Below are 13,325 nucleotides of genomic sequence, written 5' to 3'. Positions count from 1 at the left end.
TTTGTAGCCCTCGTCCAGACTCGCTCTAACAGGTCTGTGTCACTGGCATGTTGGGGATTCCAGAGCTGAACACAGGGCTCCAGGTGGGGTCTCACCGGAGCGGAGCAGAGGGCCGCAGTCACCTCCCTCGCCGGTCCCACTGCACAGAACATCTCTGCCACAGCCACTGCTCCCTCTGTGGGGACAAAAGAGAGTAAATCCCAGCAGTTCATTTTCCACTCGCTAAGGTCACCAGCATCAGAAGCACAAGGATTTTCAGTTCTTGCAAACAGAGAAGCTTCCTACATCCCTTTCGGCAACAGCAGTTGCCCTGCGTCCAAGGAAGCTCTAGGCATCTGTGTAAGGCAATGATGCACCATGGACCTCCAGAAGCCATAAGCACAGATCCAGACTGGGGGTGAATTCTCTATGATTTTTCAGATCCATCATCTGGACTCGCTCTAACAGGTCTGTGTCAGTGGCATGTTGGGGATTCCAGAGCTGAACACAGGGCTCCAGGTGGGGTCTCACCAGAGCGGAGCAGAGGGCTGGAATCCCCTCCCTCGCCGGTCCCACTGCTTTGGACGCAGCCCAGGACACCGTTGGCTTCTGGGCTGCAGGCGCATCCATCACCAGAGCTTCTCATCCCATGGCGTTTCTTGGGGGCTGAGGTCAGAATTGACACAAACAACCCATAGCTGCTTCCTTCAGGACAAGCTTTGAAGCAGATCTTCATTCAGTCTGGTTCAACACAGAACACCACATGCTGTCTCCAGATACCTCTGATCCAAAGAGGTTTCTCAGGTCTTCTAAATCCAGAGAGGGGACAGGAGCGCCTTTGATCTCTGGAAGGAGAAGACCGTACACTTGAATCCAATTACAGCACTCGCTCTGGGAAGACCTAACAGAAAATTATTACTAAGGGAAGAAAAAAAGAGCCGTTCAAATATTCCCTCATCAGTTAAACAACCTGTCACTGGCTGATCACTGCCACCAACCAATTCCTTCTGGCCAGCACAGAACACCTCTGCCACAGCCACTGCTCCCTCTGCGGGGAGAAAGGAGGATAAATCCCAGGAGTTAATTTTTCACTCCCTAAGGTAACCCACAACAGAGGCACAGGGATTTTCCATTCCTACAGAGAAGCTTCCTACATCCCTGGAAGCAACAGCAGTTGCCCGGTGCTGAAGGAGCTTTAGGCGTCTGCGCAAAGGAATGTTGCGCCAAGGACCCTCGGCAGGGCGAAGCCTGTCAGAGCACACTCTAGGAGCCCCAGAAAAGCAGAGTTTGTAAGTGAGCTGAGGGGAGTGGGAACTCCTGTTATCCAAGAGCTGTACATTTCTCCTACCCGATTTCCTGACCCCATGCAGAAGGAGGACTTACTTACCACCCCTCTGGCTAAAAGTTCCCTCCCGTTCTGGCCTTTAACCCTCTGTGGAAACAACCTCTGAAAGTCGCCTGCATCCATACACCAAACGCAGACACGGGCGAAAACCCACCTCCTTGCTTTTCAAATGTCAGTCCCTGGTTCTTCTCTGCAGTTTTCTCTGGAGAGGCTTCCCGGGCTCAAGGACGGTTCTCCACTCCCAACTCGGCGCTGACTCGACTCGCATGGAACGGATCCACCTGTTGATTCCTTCGACCTGGAGCTGCGTGTTGTTTTCAGCACCTGAAAGGGTCCCTTCCAGCTTTCTGGAACTTCCGCTCTCCCACGGCTTGATGTCGACGGAGTCTCCAGGCTGGAAGGGGCGTCCTGGAGAATCTAAAGCGAGAGGCTCAGGACACGTTACGCACCGCCCCAGGTCATTCACTCTTTTACCCGACAACAGCAGAGAAGATTTTAGCTCTGTTTCTCCTTCCAGCACCACGTCTCGAGGAAAAAGGGTCATTTGATAAGGCCTCCCAAACACTGATTCATACAGACTGCTCTTTGTCTCAGCTCTCGGCTGTAGCCTTGTTCTTAGCACAGCCAGTACAAGAGCTCGAGGCCACCACAAAGAAGTCTCCTCACAAATTTTACCCTTTTCCCTCTGCAGAGTTTGATTCACCCTTTCCACCTTCCCACTACTCTGGGGGCTCCAGGGCGGGTGCAGGGCCCATTTTATTCCTCGGACTCGGCTCAGCTCTTGTACAATCCCCGCCAGAAAGCGAGGACCTCTAGCTGACAACAGACCTATGGCAATTCCAAACCTTGGTCAAATTCCCTACAAGGAGGTTTGAGTCACCTCTCTTGCTTTGACGGTGCTGCAGGGCAATGCCTCTGGCCAGCCTCAAAATGTGGCTCCTGGTCCCCACAGGTCCCGGGATCCGCCCTGTCTGGGCAGCTCAGAGAAATCTCTCTGCCAGGGATCACCGGGGGCATTTCCTCTGCGAGCAACTCCTAGGGGAGGGCGCTTGAGAGGGACGGGATTATTTTTCAAACAGATTTCAGGCCTCCCCACAATGGATTTAGCAAGCCTGCTCATCCTCACGCTAACTACTTGTCCCCTTAAATCATCGATTACAGCCTCTGCTCCCCAGTGAGTTTCTTGATGCTTTTTCTCAATGAATTTTAGCACTACCAGGGAGAAACTACAGCCTCTTTTGTAGGGGTCACCATCCACCCCCTCTCGTTTGCTGTTGCCCTCACTGATTTTGCCAGTTCCAGATCAGCATCGCTAGAAATGGCACTTGAGAGGGACGGGATTATTGTTCAAACGCATTCGCATCCCCCCACAACGGATATTCAGATCCCTCTCCACAGAAGGGATTAATACCAAGATACCTTTTCCTGCTGCCCTCGAGCTGCTCGCTCTGCCAGTCCACTACATACCTTCATCGGGGACTTTCCCACCCGAGGAGCCTTGCGATGCATTAACGCCGCTTCTCTCCGTTGCCCGACGTCTTCCCGCAACTGCAGGATTTCTTCTCGGTGCTTGACGGGGGATCCTCGTGCAGTTAACACTCCTCTTCCTTTCCACGTTGCCCCACGGGCACGGACCAACCCCAAAGCGTATTTGGAGGCCATCCATCTATTTACCTTCTGAAAGCTGTCCTGATACGGTAATTCCCCTGTTACCTTTACCCCTAGAAAGGCAGCTGCATTTCCTCCCGTAGCTGTTTTCAGCTCCTTGAATCAGGAGCACTGGTGTCGCCGCTGCCCGCAGGCCCTGGCCACCCCCGGCTCACGTTACTCAATTCCTTAGAAAAGGACCCACCGGTCCCCACACGAGCAGCCCTTCCCCAGAGGCCTTAAGGGCCTTCTAGAGAGCCTTTACCACAAGTCCGTCACGAGGTATCCCCAGGCGACACCATCAGCCGTTCCCAGGAGGTCTCTCAGCTCCCACACGCCTCTGGGCTCGGCGGTTCGGCAGACGCTTCCCTGCGATCGCTCCCGAGTCGCTGACGTCCCAGCCGTCACCCCAGGGCTGTCTCTGTGAGCAGCACGCAGGGCGCAGGGCGCTGCAACCTCCTCGGCGCGCAGGAAGGCAGGGGACCCAGGCTTGGAGACCGTCCTGCTGGGACACCGCGGGACTCGTCCTCCGCATCCACGCTGGGCTTGCTCCCATCAGCCACGGCCTTCTCTTCCAGCAGACTCCATAAAAAAGACAAAGGAAAGCACTTGGTTAATTTTAAAACCTTAATTAACATTTATTAACATTTAAACTACGTACAGGGGAAACCATTGAAACTATGTACAGGGGAAACCATTGAAACTATGTACAGGGGAAACCAGGTTTCCCCGCTCCCCCCCCACCCCCATGCCCTCATCGTATGGCCTGGCGAATGAAGCTGCTCTGGACTATGTCTGCCTTCTCTCTCTCCTTCTTCCTGATGGGATCCACCGCAAAGCAGCGCCAGAGTCGCAGCGTTTCATCCGCAGCAGCCGAGGCCACTGTTTCGCCATCGGGGCTCAGAGCCATGCTCAAGACTCTCGCCGTGTGACCTGAAGAGGAGGTGTGCGCTCAGGGACGGGCCGCTCGGCGCACGCCCCGCTCCCTCTGCTTCTGCCACCACGCTCACGTTTACTGCGTGGGCCCCGGGAACCCCAGCAGCTCGCAGAGCTGGCCCCGCACCGGGCTGCAGCAGCAGGAATTCACAGCCCAGGCGGGCATTTGCACCAACAGCGTTCCTTCAGCAGCCCCCAGGAGGGCCTCCCTCGAGCAGCACACGCCTCTGCTCAGCAGCCCGCACCAGCCGAGCTCCAGCTCGGGCCACCGCTCCGCTCCACCCAAGGATCACGTCTCCTTCAGCCGCCAGCAGCCCTCCCTGCCCCAGGCAAAGGGCCCTGCCTACCTTGCAGCTCAGTGACCTTGGACATGGCTGGATACTTCCAGATCACCAGCTGATTCTTTGCGGAGCCGTGGCCCGAAATGAGCTCCTTGTAGGTGGTCGACCACACGATGGAACAGACCTGGCAGGAGGCGGCAATGCAGGGAAGACGAGCTGCTCGTGCCGATGCTCAGCACCCCGAGAGGAGCACGGCCCCCTCCTCGGCCCTGCCTCGGGGCCTCAGGAGCCAGCAGCTCCGCTCAGGCGTCCCACCACAAGCTGTTTACATCCAAGCCGACGCTCACGTCTCACCTGGGAGCGGGCATCGATATTGCCCAGGCAGGTGCCAGAAGACACGTTCCAGAGGCGGATGCGTTTGTCGCCGCCTCCGCCTCCAGTGGCCAGAACGCTGGGCTGCCACGGACACCACGCCACAGCCTGCCAGAAGAGGGGTCAGCCTGAGGCGTGCAACGAGCACCCTGCGCGCAGGCAGTGCCGCACGGCTGCCTCGCACACAAACGCGAGCCCACAGCTGCCCCGCGCTCACCTTGACAGCACCCTGGTGCTGACGGAAGCTCTGCGCTGGAGCAAATCCTCCACGGCCCCCCTGGCTGCTCGGCCAGATGTTCACCACGTGGTCGTCACCACCACTGGCGAGGAAGCGGCCGTTTGGAGACCACTTGAGGCCACACACCTCCCGCGTGTGACCAGCAAGCGTGGCCACCTGGTGCTGAGCGACTCTGACGTCGTGGTGCTGGATGCAGCCGCTGCGAGCCCCGCTGCAGAGAGAAGGCTCACAGGGTCAGGCTGCACACAGTGCTGGGAAAAGCCATCCTGGCGCTGGGGCAGGACGGCTGCACCTGCCGCAGGGTTTCACACCGGTGCTGCCGGCAGATCCGGGCTCTTGGCGTGAGCCGAGCACATCCACAAGGATCTGCACCGGCTCCGCTCCGCCCTTCCAACCCCACCCACTGCTTTACCTGGACAGGATGTAGCTGTTCCAGCTGAGACACCCGACACGGGACACGTGGCTGCTCAGCGTGCGGACACGTTTCCGACGCTCCACGTCCCACAGCTAGGGAAGCAGAACAACAAGTTCTCCAGAGGGCCAGGAAACGCCAGCCCCGTTGCTTTGCCCTACAAACCGCAGCGCGCAGGCTCTGCCATTCAGCCTGCTCACTCTGGGAGCAGGGAACTATTTGTATCTCCTGCCCGCAGAACGGAAGGAGAACGCCAGGGGTCAGGAACCCCAAACCCAAGCTCTGCCTCACTGCCGCAGCTGCTCACTGCCGGAGGACATCTCCAGCCCACACCAGGCAAGTCGGAGCGCGTTGCATCCTTCTAGCGCCAGCCAAGCCTTCGTCCCAAGGCCCCACAGCTCCAGCAACCCCTAAACAGCTCCAGCTCGACTCCTGCACTCACCTGGACCTCACCGTTGCTCAAGCCAACAGCCAGGCAGCTGCCTCCGTTACCCCACGACACAGACGAAACGTAATCAGCTACGTGCTCCGTCTCCATGAGGTTGATGATCTCCCCAGAGACGTGGTGCCACAGGTAGACAGTGGTGTCCAGAGCCAGCGCCAGGAGGTTTTGAGAGCTCCAGTCCAGGAGATTCAGATCTACCGTTTGGAAGAGCAATGCAATGCAGGCCACCCTGCGCTGCCCTGGAGAGCCCTGCCCTTCACCGGTGCTCATCATAGAATAACCAGGTTGGAAGAGACCCACCGGATCACCGAGTCCAACCCTATTCCACCTCCACCAGGTATGCGTGTCCCCCAGCCCCAGTCCAAGCCACCTGCCCAGCACTCGGGACCACTGCTCCTACAAGGCTTCACCCCAGAAGTGGTCCATGCCAGCCCGAGGGCAGAAGAGACCGAAACAGCCCAGGCAGAGCTCCAGTCCCTCAGACCATGCTGGCCTAGGAACCGCACTGCGCTACACAACGATCTCAATGCCCAGCGCGCGACATCGCAGCCCACTTACAATAGTCATCACGGATGTCTGGGGCATCCAGGACCCGCTCTGGCGCGCAGGGAATGTATCTGCCCTTCCTCCTGCCGCACCCAGGCATCACCTCGTGCCCGCAGAGCGCTGTGACGTTGTTCTGAAAGCCTGTGTGCAGAGAAACACTTCTGTTAACCGGAGGTCCCGTTTCCTCCCAGCTAAGCCCTGCTCACCCGAGGAGAAATCCCTCCCGGGGAAAATGCAGCCCTGAGAGCAGAGCCACGCTCAGAGGAATGCAGGGCGCTAACGGCACTGCCGGGGTGAACTGCTGAACCAGCTCTGGTAAATCAGTTCTCTGGAGCTGTCACACAGCCCCTCAGCCGCTGGACACCTAAGGATTAGGGAGAGCCCGGTGTGCACAGCAGCTCCCAGAAGCCGGTCAATGCCTCCAAATGCGGAGCCTCTGTGCCGCTGTTCCCCTCCCCAGGGCTCTCCAGCCGAGTCGCCTCACCCAGAGCCTGTCCCTCACCTGCCGTAGGGCTCGGAGCCTTTCCACTGAGGCTCAGGATCTTTGCCTCTTCCACATCGAAGCCGTTCAGCCTCACTGCCCAGGCTTTCTGGCGCGCCTGTCAAGGCAGGTCGAACAGGACAGGTGACCCCAAAGCGACCAACGGAGGGTTCCATCCCATCTACGTCGCCCTCGCTTTGAAACCCAAAGACCACGAGGGTCGGCCCCCTCCTCTGTGACGGCCGCTGAGGACCTCGTCTCTCTCTTTGCCCCCGACCCTGGACCCGCGTGTTCCTGACTCCAGTTCCTGAGCTCAGCTCCCTCCTGGCTGTGGAGCCATTCCCTCGATTCTGCTCTGCAGGATCTGTGGTGACGTTGAGTCATCGAGGGCGCGATCTCAGATATTTGTGTGTATATATATATATTACCACTCCTAATAAGATCAATAACCATTATTATTATTATTATTGTAATTTTAATTAAAGCTGCGGTTTTAGTTTCCAACTCACAAGTCTCTTTCCTCTCATTTCCCTTTCCCCCTTTCCAGGGGTAGGGAGTGGAGGGATTTGGGAGCGCAACTGCACGGTTTTAGCTGCTGAAATCAGCCGGGCTGGGGCTAACCCGTGACACAGCTCCAAGGGGTTTTTCCTCAGACACCAGCAAGCTCTCCTGCTCACATCTGAGCACAGAAGAGCGGCCAGGTCAGCGTCTCACGGCCAGCGGACAAAGCCACGGCCACAAGGAACCAAATGCTTCCTACAGAGATTTCAGAACCCAGCAGACACGTTCCAGAGCGGCTCCCCACGCAGACATTGTGCTGGAACAGCTCCCGCCAGCAGTGTCCCTGGGCACAGGCTCACAGCCTAGGAGCTCTGTACCCTGGGCCGATGAGGCTTTAAAACGGAGCAAAGCTGTGTTTGGCTCCCACAAGGGCCAGAGGCTCTTCCCAGGGACACGACCCTACAGAACAGCTTCGCTCAGGGTCCCGCGTCCCCGTTCCATTCCCAGGCCCTACAGCTCCAACCTCATCCCCGGCTCCTCAAGGGCAGAGCTGGAGGCAGCGGCGCTCGGGGCTGTCAGCCTCACGCAACCACGCGACACAACTTACAGTTTGCTTCCCTGGGAAAGGCCGCGAGGGCGTTTGGGAGGGAGCAGCGCAGTCCCTGCAACTCAGCAACACGCTCACCTTCTTGGTGGGTGACACCAAGGCAGGGTCCTGCTCTTGGCTCAGGAGGAACTTGGCCACCTCCATCCTCAGAGCGCGACGGCTGGGAATGTAGCGATCTGGCCGAGCGGTCGTTTGGCTCCTCTGCATTTTGGATCCTCGTTTACCTGCACTCACACGCATCAATATTGTCTGACAGCTACGCAAGAGCCCAGAGGAGAGCCCTCCCGAGGCAGCCAAGCCGGCGCTTTGCCACATCCCCCCTCGCAGACGAGCGGGACTCCCAGCGCTCGTGCCATCCAAAGCCCAACTCGCTCGTAGCTCTGCCCCCCGTCTAACGCACCAGTTAGAGGCTGCCGAGCTCTGTGCCCCCGGCCTCCAGAGCCCCTCGGCTCCCCGCACCCCCCTCTGCCACCGCTCCCCGCTCACCGGCTGCGCCGCACCACATCGCGCTGGAGCTGCGGCTGATGGGGCTGAGCCCGGGGCTGAGCTCTGCTGGGCCTCGGGGATCGCCGGGAGCGGCTGCAGCAGCGCCGCGGGGATCACTGCAGGGATCGCCTCAGGAATCGCCTCAGGAATCGCCTCGAGAATCGCTTCGGGAATCGCCTCGAGCGGAAGGGTCGCCTCGAGCATCAACTGCACGTGGGACGCAGGCGAGGGCGTCAGCGCAGGCAGCAACGGGACTGGGCTGCAGCCTGGCTGCCAGGGCCCTGGGCTGATCCTCAGCACCCTCAGCACTGAGGCCTCCTCTGGCCCGGCCTCTCCCTCTGCCCCCCTTCTCCTGCCCCTTCCCTCTCCCCTCTTTCTCTCTCTCTCCCATCCCTCCTCTCCCTCTCCCCTCTCTCCCTCCCACCCTGCTCTCCCTCTCTTCCCTCCTCCTCTCCCTTTCTTTCCCTCTCCACAGCTCCTCTAGGACCCCACGAATCCCTCTAGGAACAGCAGAACCCCTCTGGAGACCCCCAGGACCCCTTTGGGACCCCCAAACCCCTAGAGGGAACTTCCAGAATCCTCTAGGCACCCCCGCAAGACACCCATAGGACACCCCAGAAACCCTCTAGGGACCCCAGGACCCCTCTGGAGTCCCCCAGGACCCCGTTAGGACCTCCTAGAACACCCCGGGGACCCAGAACCCCTTTAGGGAACTCCAGGCCGCCTCTCGAGCTCCCCTGCAACAAGGTGGGGATCAAAGGGGAAAAGAGCGCCCCCCCAGCTCAGTGCCGCCGCCGTGTGGCCGCATCGCGGTACTGCAGGAAGGGCTGCAAGAGTCTCTTCCACAAGCTGCTCCTTCTCCCTTTTTCCCACCCCAATTCCCCCAGGCGGGAACCCCAGACGGGTCCTGGGGGGTCCTGCAGGGGTTTTTGGGGTTCTATAGGGGTTCTGTGGGTCCCTAGAGGGGTCCTTGGCATCACTAAATGGGTCCCGAGGCTCTAGGGGGCTCCTAGGGATCCCTAGGGGGGCCCTGGAGGTGGTGGAGAGGTCCTTCAGGGGGTTCCTAGAGGGGTCCTGAGGAGTCCTAGCGGGGTCCTGGGGGGCTCTAGAGGGGTCCTGAAGGACATAGAGGCATCCTAGTGGTCCCTAGAGGGGTCCTGGGGGTCCCGAGACGGGGCCGGGGGGGGTCCTAGAAGGGGCCTGGGGGGCTCCAGAGGGATCCTGGGGGTCGTGGAGAGGTCCTGGGGGGTCCCTAGAGGGGTCCTGGGGGTCCTAGATGGGTCCTGGGAGGCACGTGAGGCCACTCCCCTTTCCTCCTCCCCCCTCTCCCCCCATTCTCCTCCCCTGCCCCTTCTCCTCTCTCTCCCCTTCCCTCCCCTCCCTCTCTCCCCCTCTCCGCGCCCCTCCCCGCCTCCCCCGGACCCGCCGCTCGCTGCCTCCCCCGGACCCGCTGCCGCCCGAACCTCCGCGATGCGGTTGGGGCTCCCGCAGCCCCCGACGGCGGTTGGACCCGCGCGGACGCGGCTCCGATTGGCTGGGGCGGGGACGGGCCCCTCCCATTGGCTGGGGCGGGGACGGGCCCCTCCCATTGGCTGGGGCGGGGACGGGCCCCTCCCATTGGCTGCGGCGGGGACGGGCCCCTCCCATTGGCTGGGGCGGGGACGGGCCCCTCCCATTGGCTGCGGCGGGGCCTGGGGGCGGGGCTAGGGCGAAGCCCTAAGGGTGTGGGGGGAACTGGGGGGCTGGAGGGGGAAGAGAGTCGTGGGGGGTCAAGGTGCTGGTGGGGTTTACAGGGCCCCCTCTAGGGACTCCAGGACCCCTCTAGAACCCCCAAAACACCTAGAGTGAAGCCCAGAACTCCCCTGGAGCTGCCCAAGCCCTCTCTATGTCTCCCCAGAAGCACTCTAAGGACGCAAAGACCCCTATAGGGAATCCCAGGACCCCTCTGGAGCTGCCCAAGCCCTCTCTATGACCCCTCAGAACCCTCTAGAGACCCCAGAACCCCTCTAGCAACTCCTCAGGTCCCCTCTAGGATCCCCCAAATCCCTCGAGGGACACCAGGACCCCTCTGGGGCCCCCCAGGACCCCTTCAGGACCCCCAAAAGCCCACAGGGAAGCCCAGGAATCCTCTAGGCTCCCCCAGGGCCTCTCTAGGACCCCCCATAACCCGTGTAGGGACCCCAGGATCCTTATAGGGAAGGCCAGGACCCCTCTGGAGACACAACTCCCCCCCACCCCAGGACCCATCTAGGGTCCGGGGAAGGTCATAGAAGTATCCCGGGGTGTTCTAGAGGAGTCTTGGGGGTCCCTAGAGGGGTCCTGGGGATCTTTACATGGGTTCTGGGGGTCACTAGATGGGTCTTGGTTGTCCCTTGAGGGGTCCTGCGGGGATCTAGAGGGGATTTGGGGGTTCCTAGAGGGATTGAGGGGGGCCCTGGGGGGCCCTAGAGGGGTTCTGGGATCCCTAAAGAAATCCTGCAGGTTCCTAGAGGGGCCCTGGGGGGGTCTTAGAAGGATCCTAGGGGATTCCAGAGGGGTCTTGGGGAATCCCTAGAGGGTTCCTGGGGGTCCTTAAAGGGGTTCTGGGGGTCCCTAGAGGGGTGCTGGTTGTCCCTGGAGTGGTCCTGTGAGGATCTCGAGGGGACTTGGGGCTTCTTAGAAGGATTCAGGGGGTCCTGGGAGTCCTTAGATTGGTCTTGGAGGGTCTAGAGAGATCCTGTGGATCCCTAGAGGGGCCCTGGGGCTTCTTAGAGGGATTCAGGGTATCCTGCGGGGGCCTAGAGGGCTTCTGGGGGTTCTAGAGGAGTCCTGGGGTCCCTCGAGGGGCTCTAGAGGGGTCTCGAGGAGCCTTAGAGTTATTTGGGCGGTTCTGGGGACCCCTAGAGTCATCACGGGGGTTCTGGAGGGGTCCGATGCGTCCCTAGATGATTTCTAGGCGTCCTTAAAGGAGTTCTGGGGGTCCTAGAGGGGTCCTGGGGGCCCCTAGGGGTTCTAGCGGTGCATGGTGCTAGCGGGGTCCCATAAGGCTCTAGGGAGGTCTTAGAATGATTCGGGGGGTCCCGGGGAGTCCTAGAGTCATCCTGGAGAGTCGAGAGGCATCTTGAGGGTCTGTAAAGGGGTCCTGGAGGTGCTAGAGGCGTCCTGGTGGCCCCTAGAGGGGTCCTTGACATCACTAAATGGGTCCTGGGTGGCTGTTTAGACGTCCTGTGGGTGCTGGTGGCTTTAGAGGGATCCTGGGTGTCTCTAGAGGGGTCCTGGTTGTCCCAGGAGGGGTCCTTCGGGGCTCGTGAGGGATTCTGGGGGACCCCGTGGGGGCCCTAGAGGGCTCTATAGGGGTCCTAGGGGTCGCTAGAGGGGCCCTGGAGGTCGTGGAGAGGTCCTACGGGGCCCCTAGAGGGGTCCTGAGGAGTCCTAAAGGGGTCCTGGGGGGCTCTAGACCTCGCCCAGTCCATCCACGCCAGAGCCCGGGAGCTGGATCACAGCCCTTACCCTTCACGGACACGCAGGACAGAGTGAGATTACGCAGGGAGATCGTTAAGAAAAGATTTTATCCCAAACTTCTTGTGCGGTTAGTTCTGCAGGCACTTTTCTTGTTGTGTGTGTATATCATGGGTAATAGAAAGTGTGATCGGTGGTGGGAAAGATACAGGAAGAGAAGGAGAGAGAAAAGGTTTAAGGAGCAGACAATACACTCGGAGATGCGTCCCGATCCAATATCAGGGAGGGTTCTTAAACGATCCCAAGAGACCAAGATTAAGGCACAAACGAGGTCAGGTGCCGTACAATCTTGTGAGCTTTATTTTAACAACTGACAACAGCGACAGGACAGAGAGGAAAAGAAAGGAAAAGTTAGAATCCCTAAGCAAGAAGACGGTAGAGATGCGGCTAATTACCACCACCACGAATCCAGCGATGTCCCGTTGGATCGGTCTCGGTGCAGGTGATGATGAAGACACAGCCACGGGGTGATGATGATGTTCCAAGCTCCAGGAAGTCCGGCGAAGGCACACACAGCAACACACACGAGGTCGAGTCCACCAGCAACGAAGAAGCAAGCAATGAAGGAGTCCAGCACCCCGAGCCTGCCGAGCAATGGGGAAGTCAAGCACCCTGAGCCCGCCGAGCAATGACGAAGTCGAGCACCCCGAGCCCACCGAGCAACGAAGAAGCCAGAGGCTCCCCCATTTATCGCCCCAGTCCACGGTTTCCCCGAATAGTCCAACCATTTTCAGGAATGCCCAGGTGCCACTCGGTAAGCGCACTTCGGGTGGATGTCATGGTTTTTCCGTTGGGGACAGTTTGGCAGCGCTCACGAGATCGGCTCTTCATTGCAATAAAGATCCCTTACGAGATCGTGGGGGGGTTGGCAGCGATGTTGAGCCAAAGCAGTTCAACGGTTACGGCCCCTTACACCGCCCCGTGGCTCAACATCGCTGGCTTCATGGCGGTGTGAAAGACAGAAGGACAGAGAGAGAAAAAGGCCAGAAGAATGCGCAATACAACAACAAACAAAACGTCCAGCAAATATTACAATCACAAGCATCTTCTTGACAATATCCTTAACAAATATTACAACCTTAACAAATATAAACATCTTACAAACCCACAAGCCTTATCTTAAAAACTACTTAAGCCTACAAAACCGTAACATCTTATCCTAAAACTAATCAACTCGACAAAGCTTCAACATCTTATAAAACAGTTTTAAACCTCCGATTCGTTGACCGTCGGTGCCTCCGGGCCCGCCTCTGATGCCTCCGGGCCCGCCTCTGATGCCTCCGACGAGTCAGCACGACAACACAATAGTTTACATTGTGGACATTCATGAGGCAAAAATACACGTATACAAAGGCAAAACACGAGAATCAATGCTATAACGCTAAGGGTATAAAAGATGGGGACTAACACCAACATTTTTAAAGAAAAATACCAAGAAGCGTCTGAGGCCCTGGCAGTCCACGCGGTCGCTGCTTCGCCCGATTTGGAGGTCGCATGCGCAGTGGGAAAATCCCTTTCCACACCTCCTTATAAAGCGATTTTAAGGCGTAA

General features: G+C 58.9%; 1 protein-coding gene across 1 annotated transcript; it reads right to left on the bottom strand.

Annotated features, from left to right (window-relative positions):
• Window positions 1-3,725: 3,725 nt before the first annotated feature.
• Window positions 3,726-11,728, bottom strand: LOC138723340 (cell division cycle protein 20 homolog). The gene is made up of 11 exons (XM_069862286.1): window positions 11,720-11,728; window positions 11,455-11,572; window positions 7,869-8,017; window positions 6,704-6,800; window positions 6,214-6,342; window positions 5,653-5,849; window positions 5,211-5,305; window positions 4,778-5,009; window positions 4,543-4,668; window positions 4,255-4,372; window positions 3,726-3,904 (listed from the first exon to the last, which is right to left on the bottom strand). The coding sequence occupies exons 1-11, from the start codon at window positions 11,726-11,728 to the stop codon at window positions 3,726-3,728; spliced, it is 1,449 nt and encodes a 482-aa protein (XP_069718387.1).
• Window positions 11,729-13,325: the final 1,597 nt, after the last annotated feature.

Source organism: Phaenicophaeus curvirostris, chromosome 8 (genome assembly GCF_032191515.1).
Source record: "Phaenicophaeus curvirostris isolate KB17595 chromosome 8, BPBGC_Pcur_1.0, whole genome shotgun sequence".
Classification (NCBI taxonomy): Eukaryota; Metazoa; Chordata; class Aves; order Cuculiformes; family Cuculidae; genus Phaenicophaeus; species Phaenicophaeus curvirostris.
The sequence above is the reverse complement of the archived record's forward strand: the minus strand, read 5'-3'. Positions and strand labels throughout refer to the sequence as shown.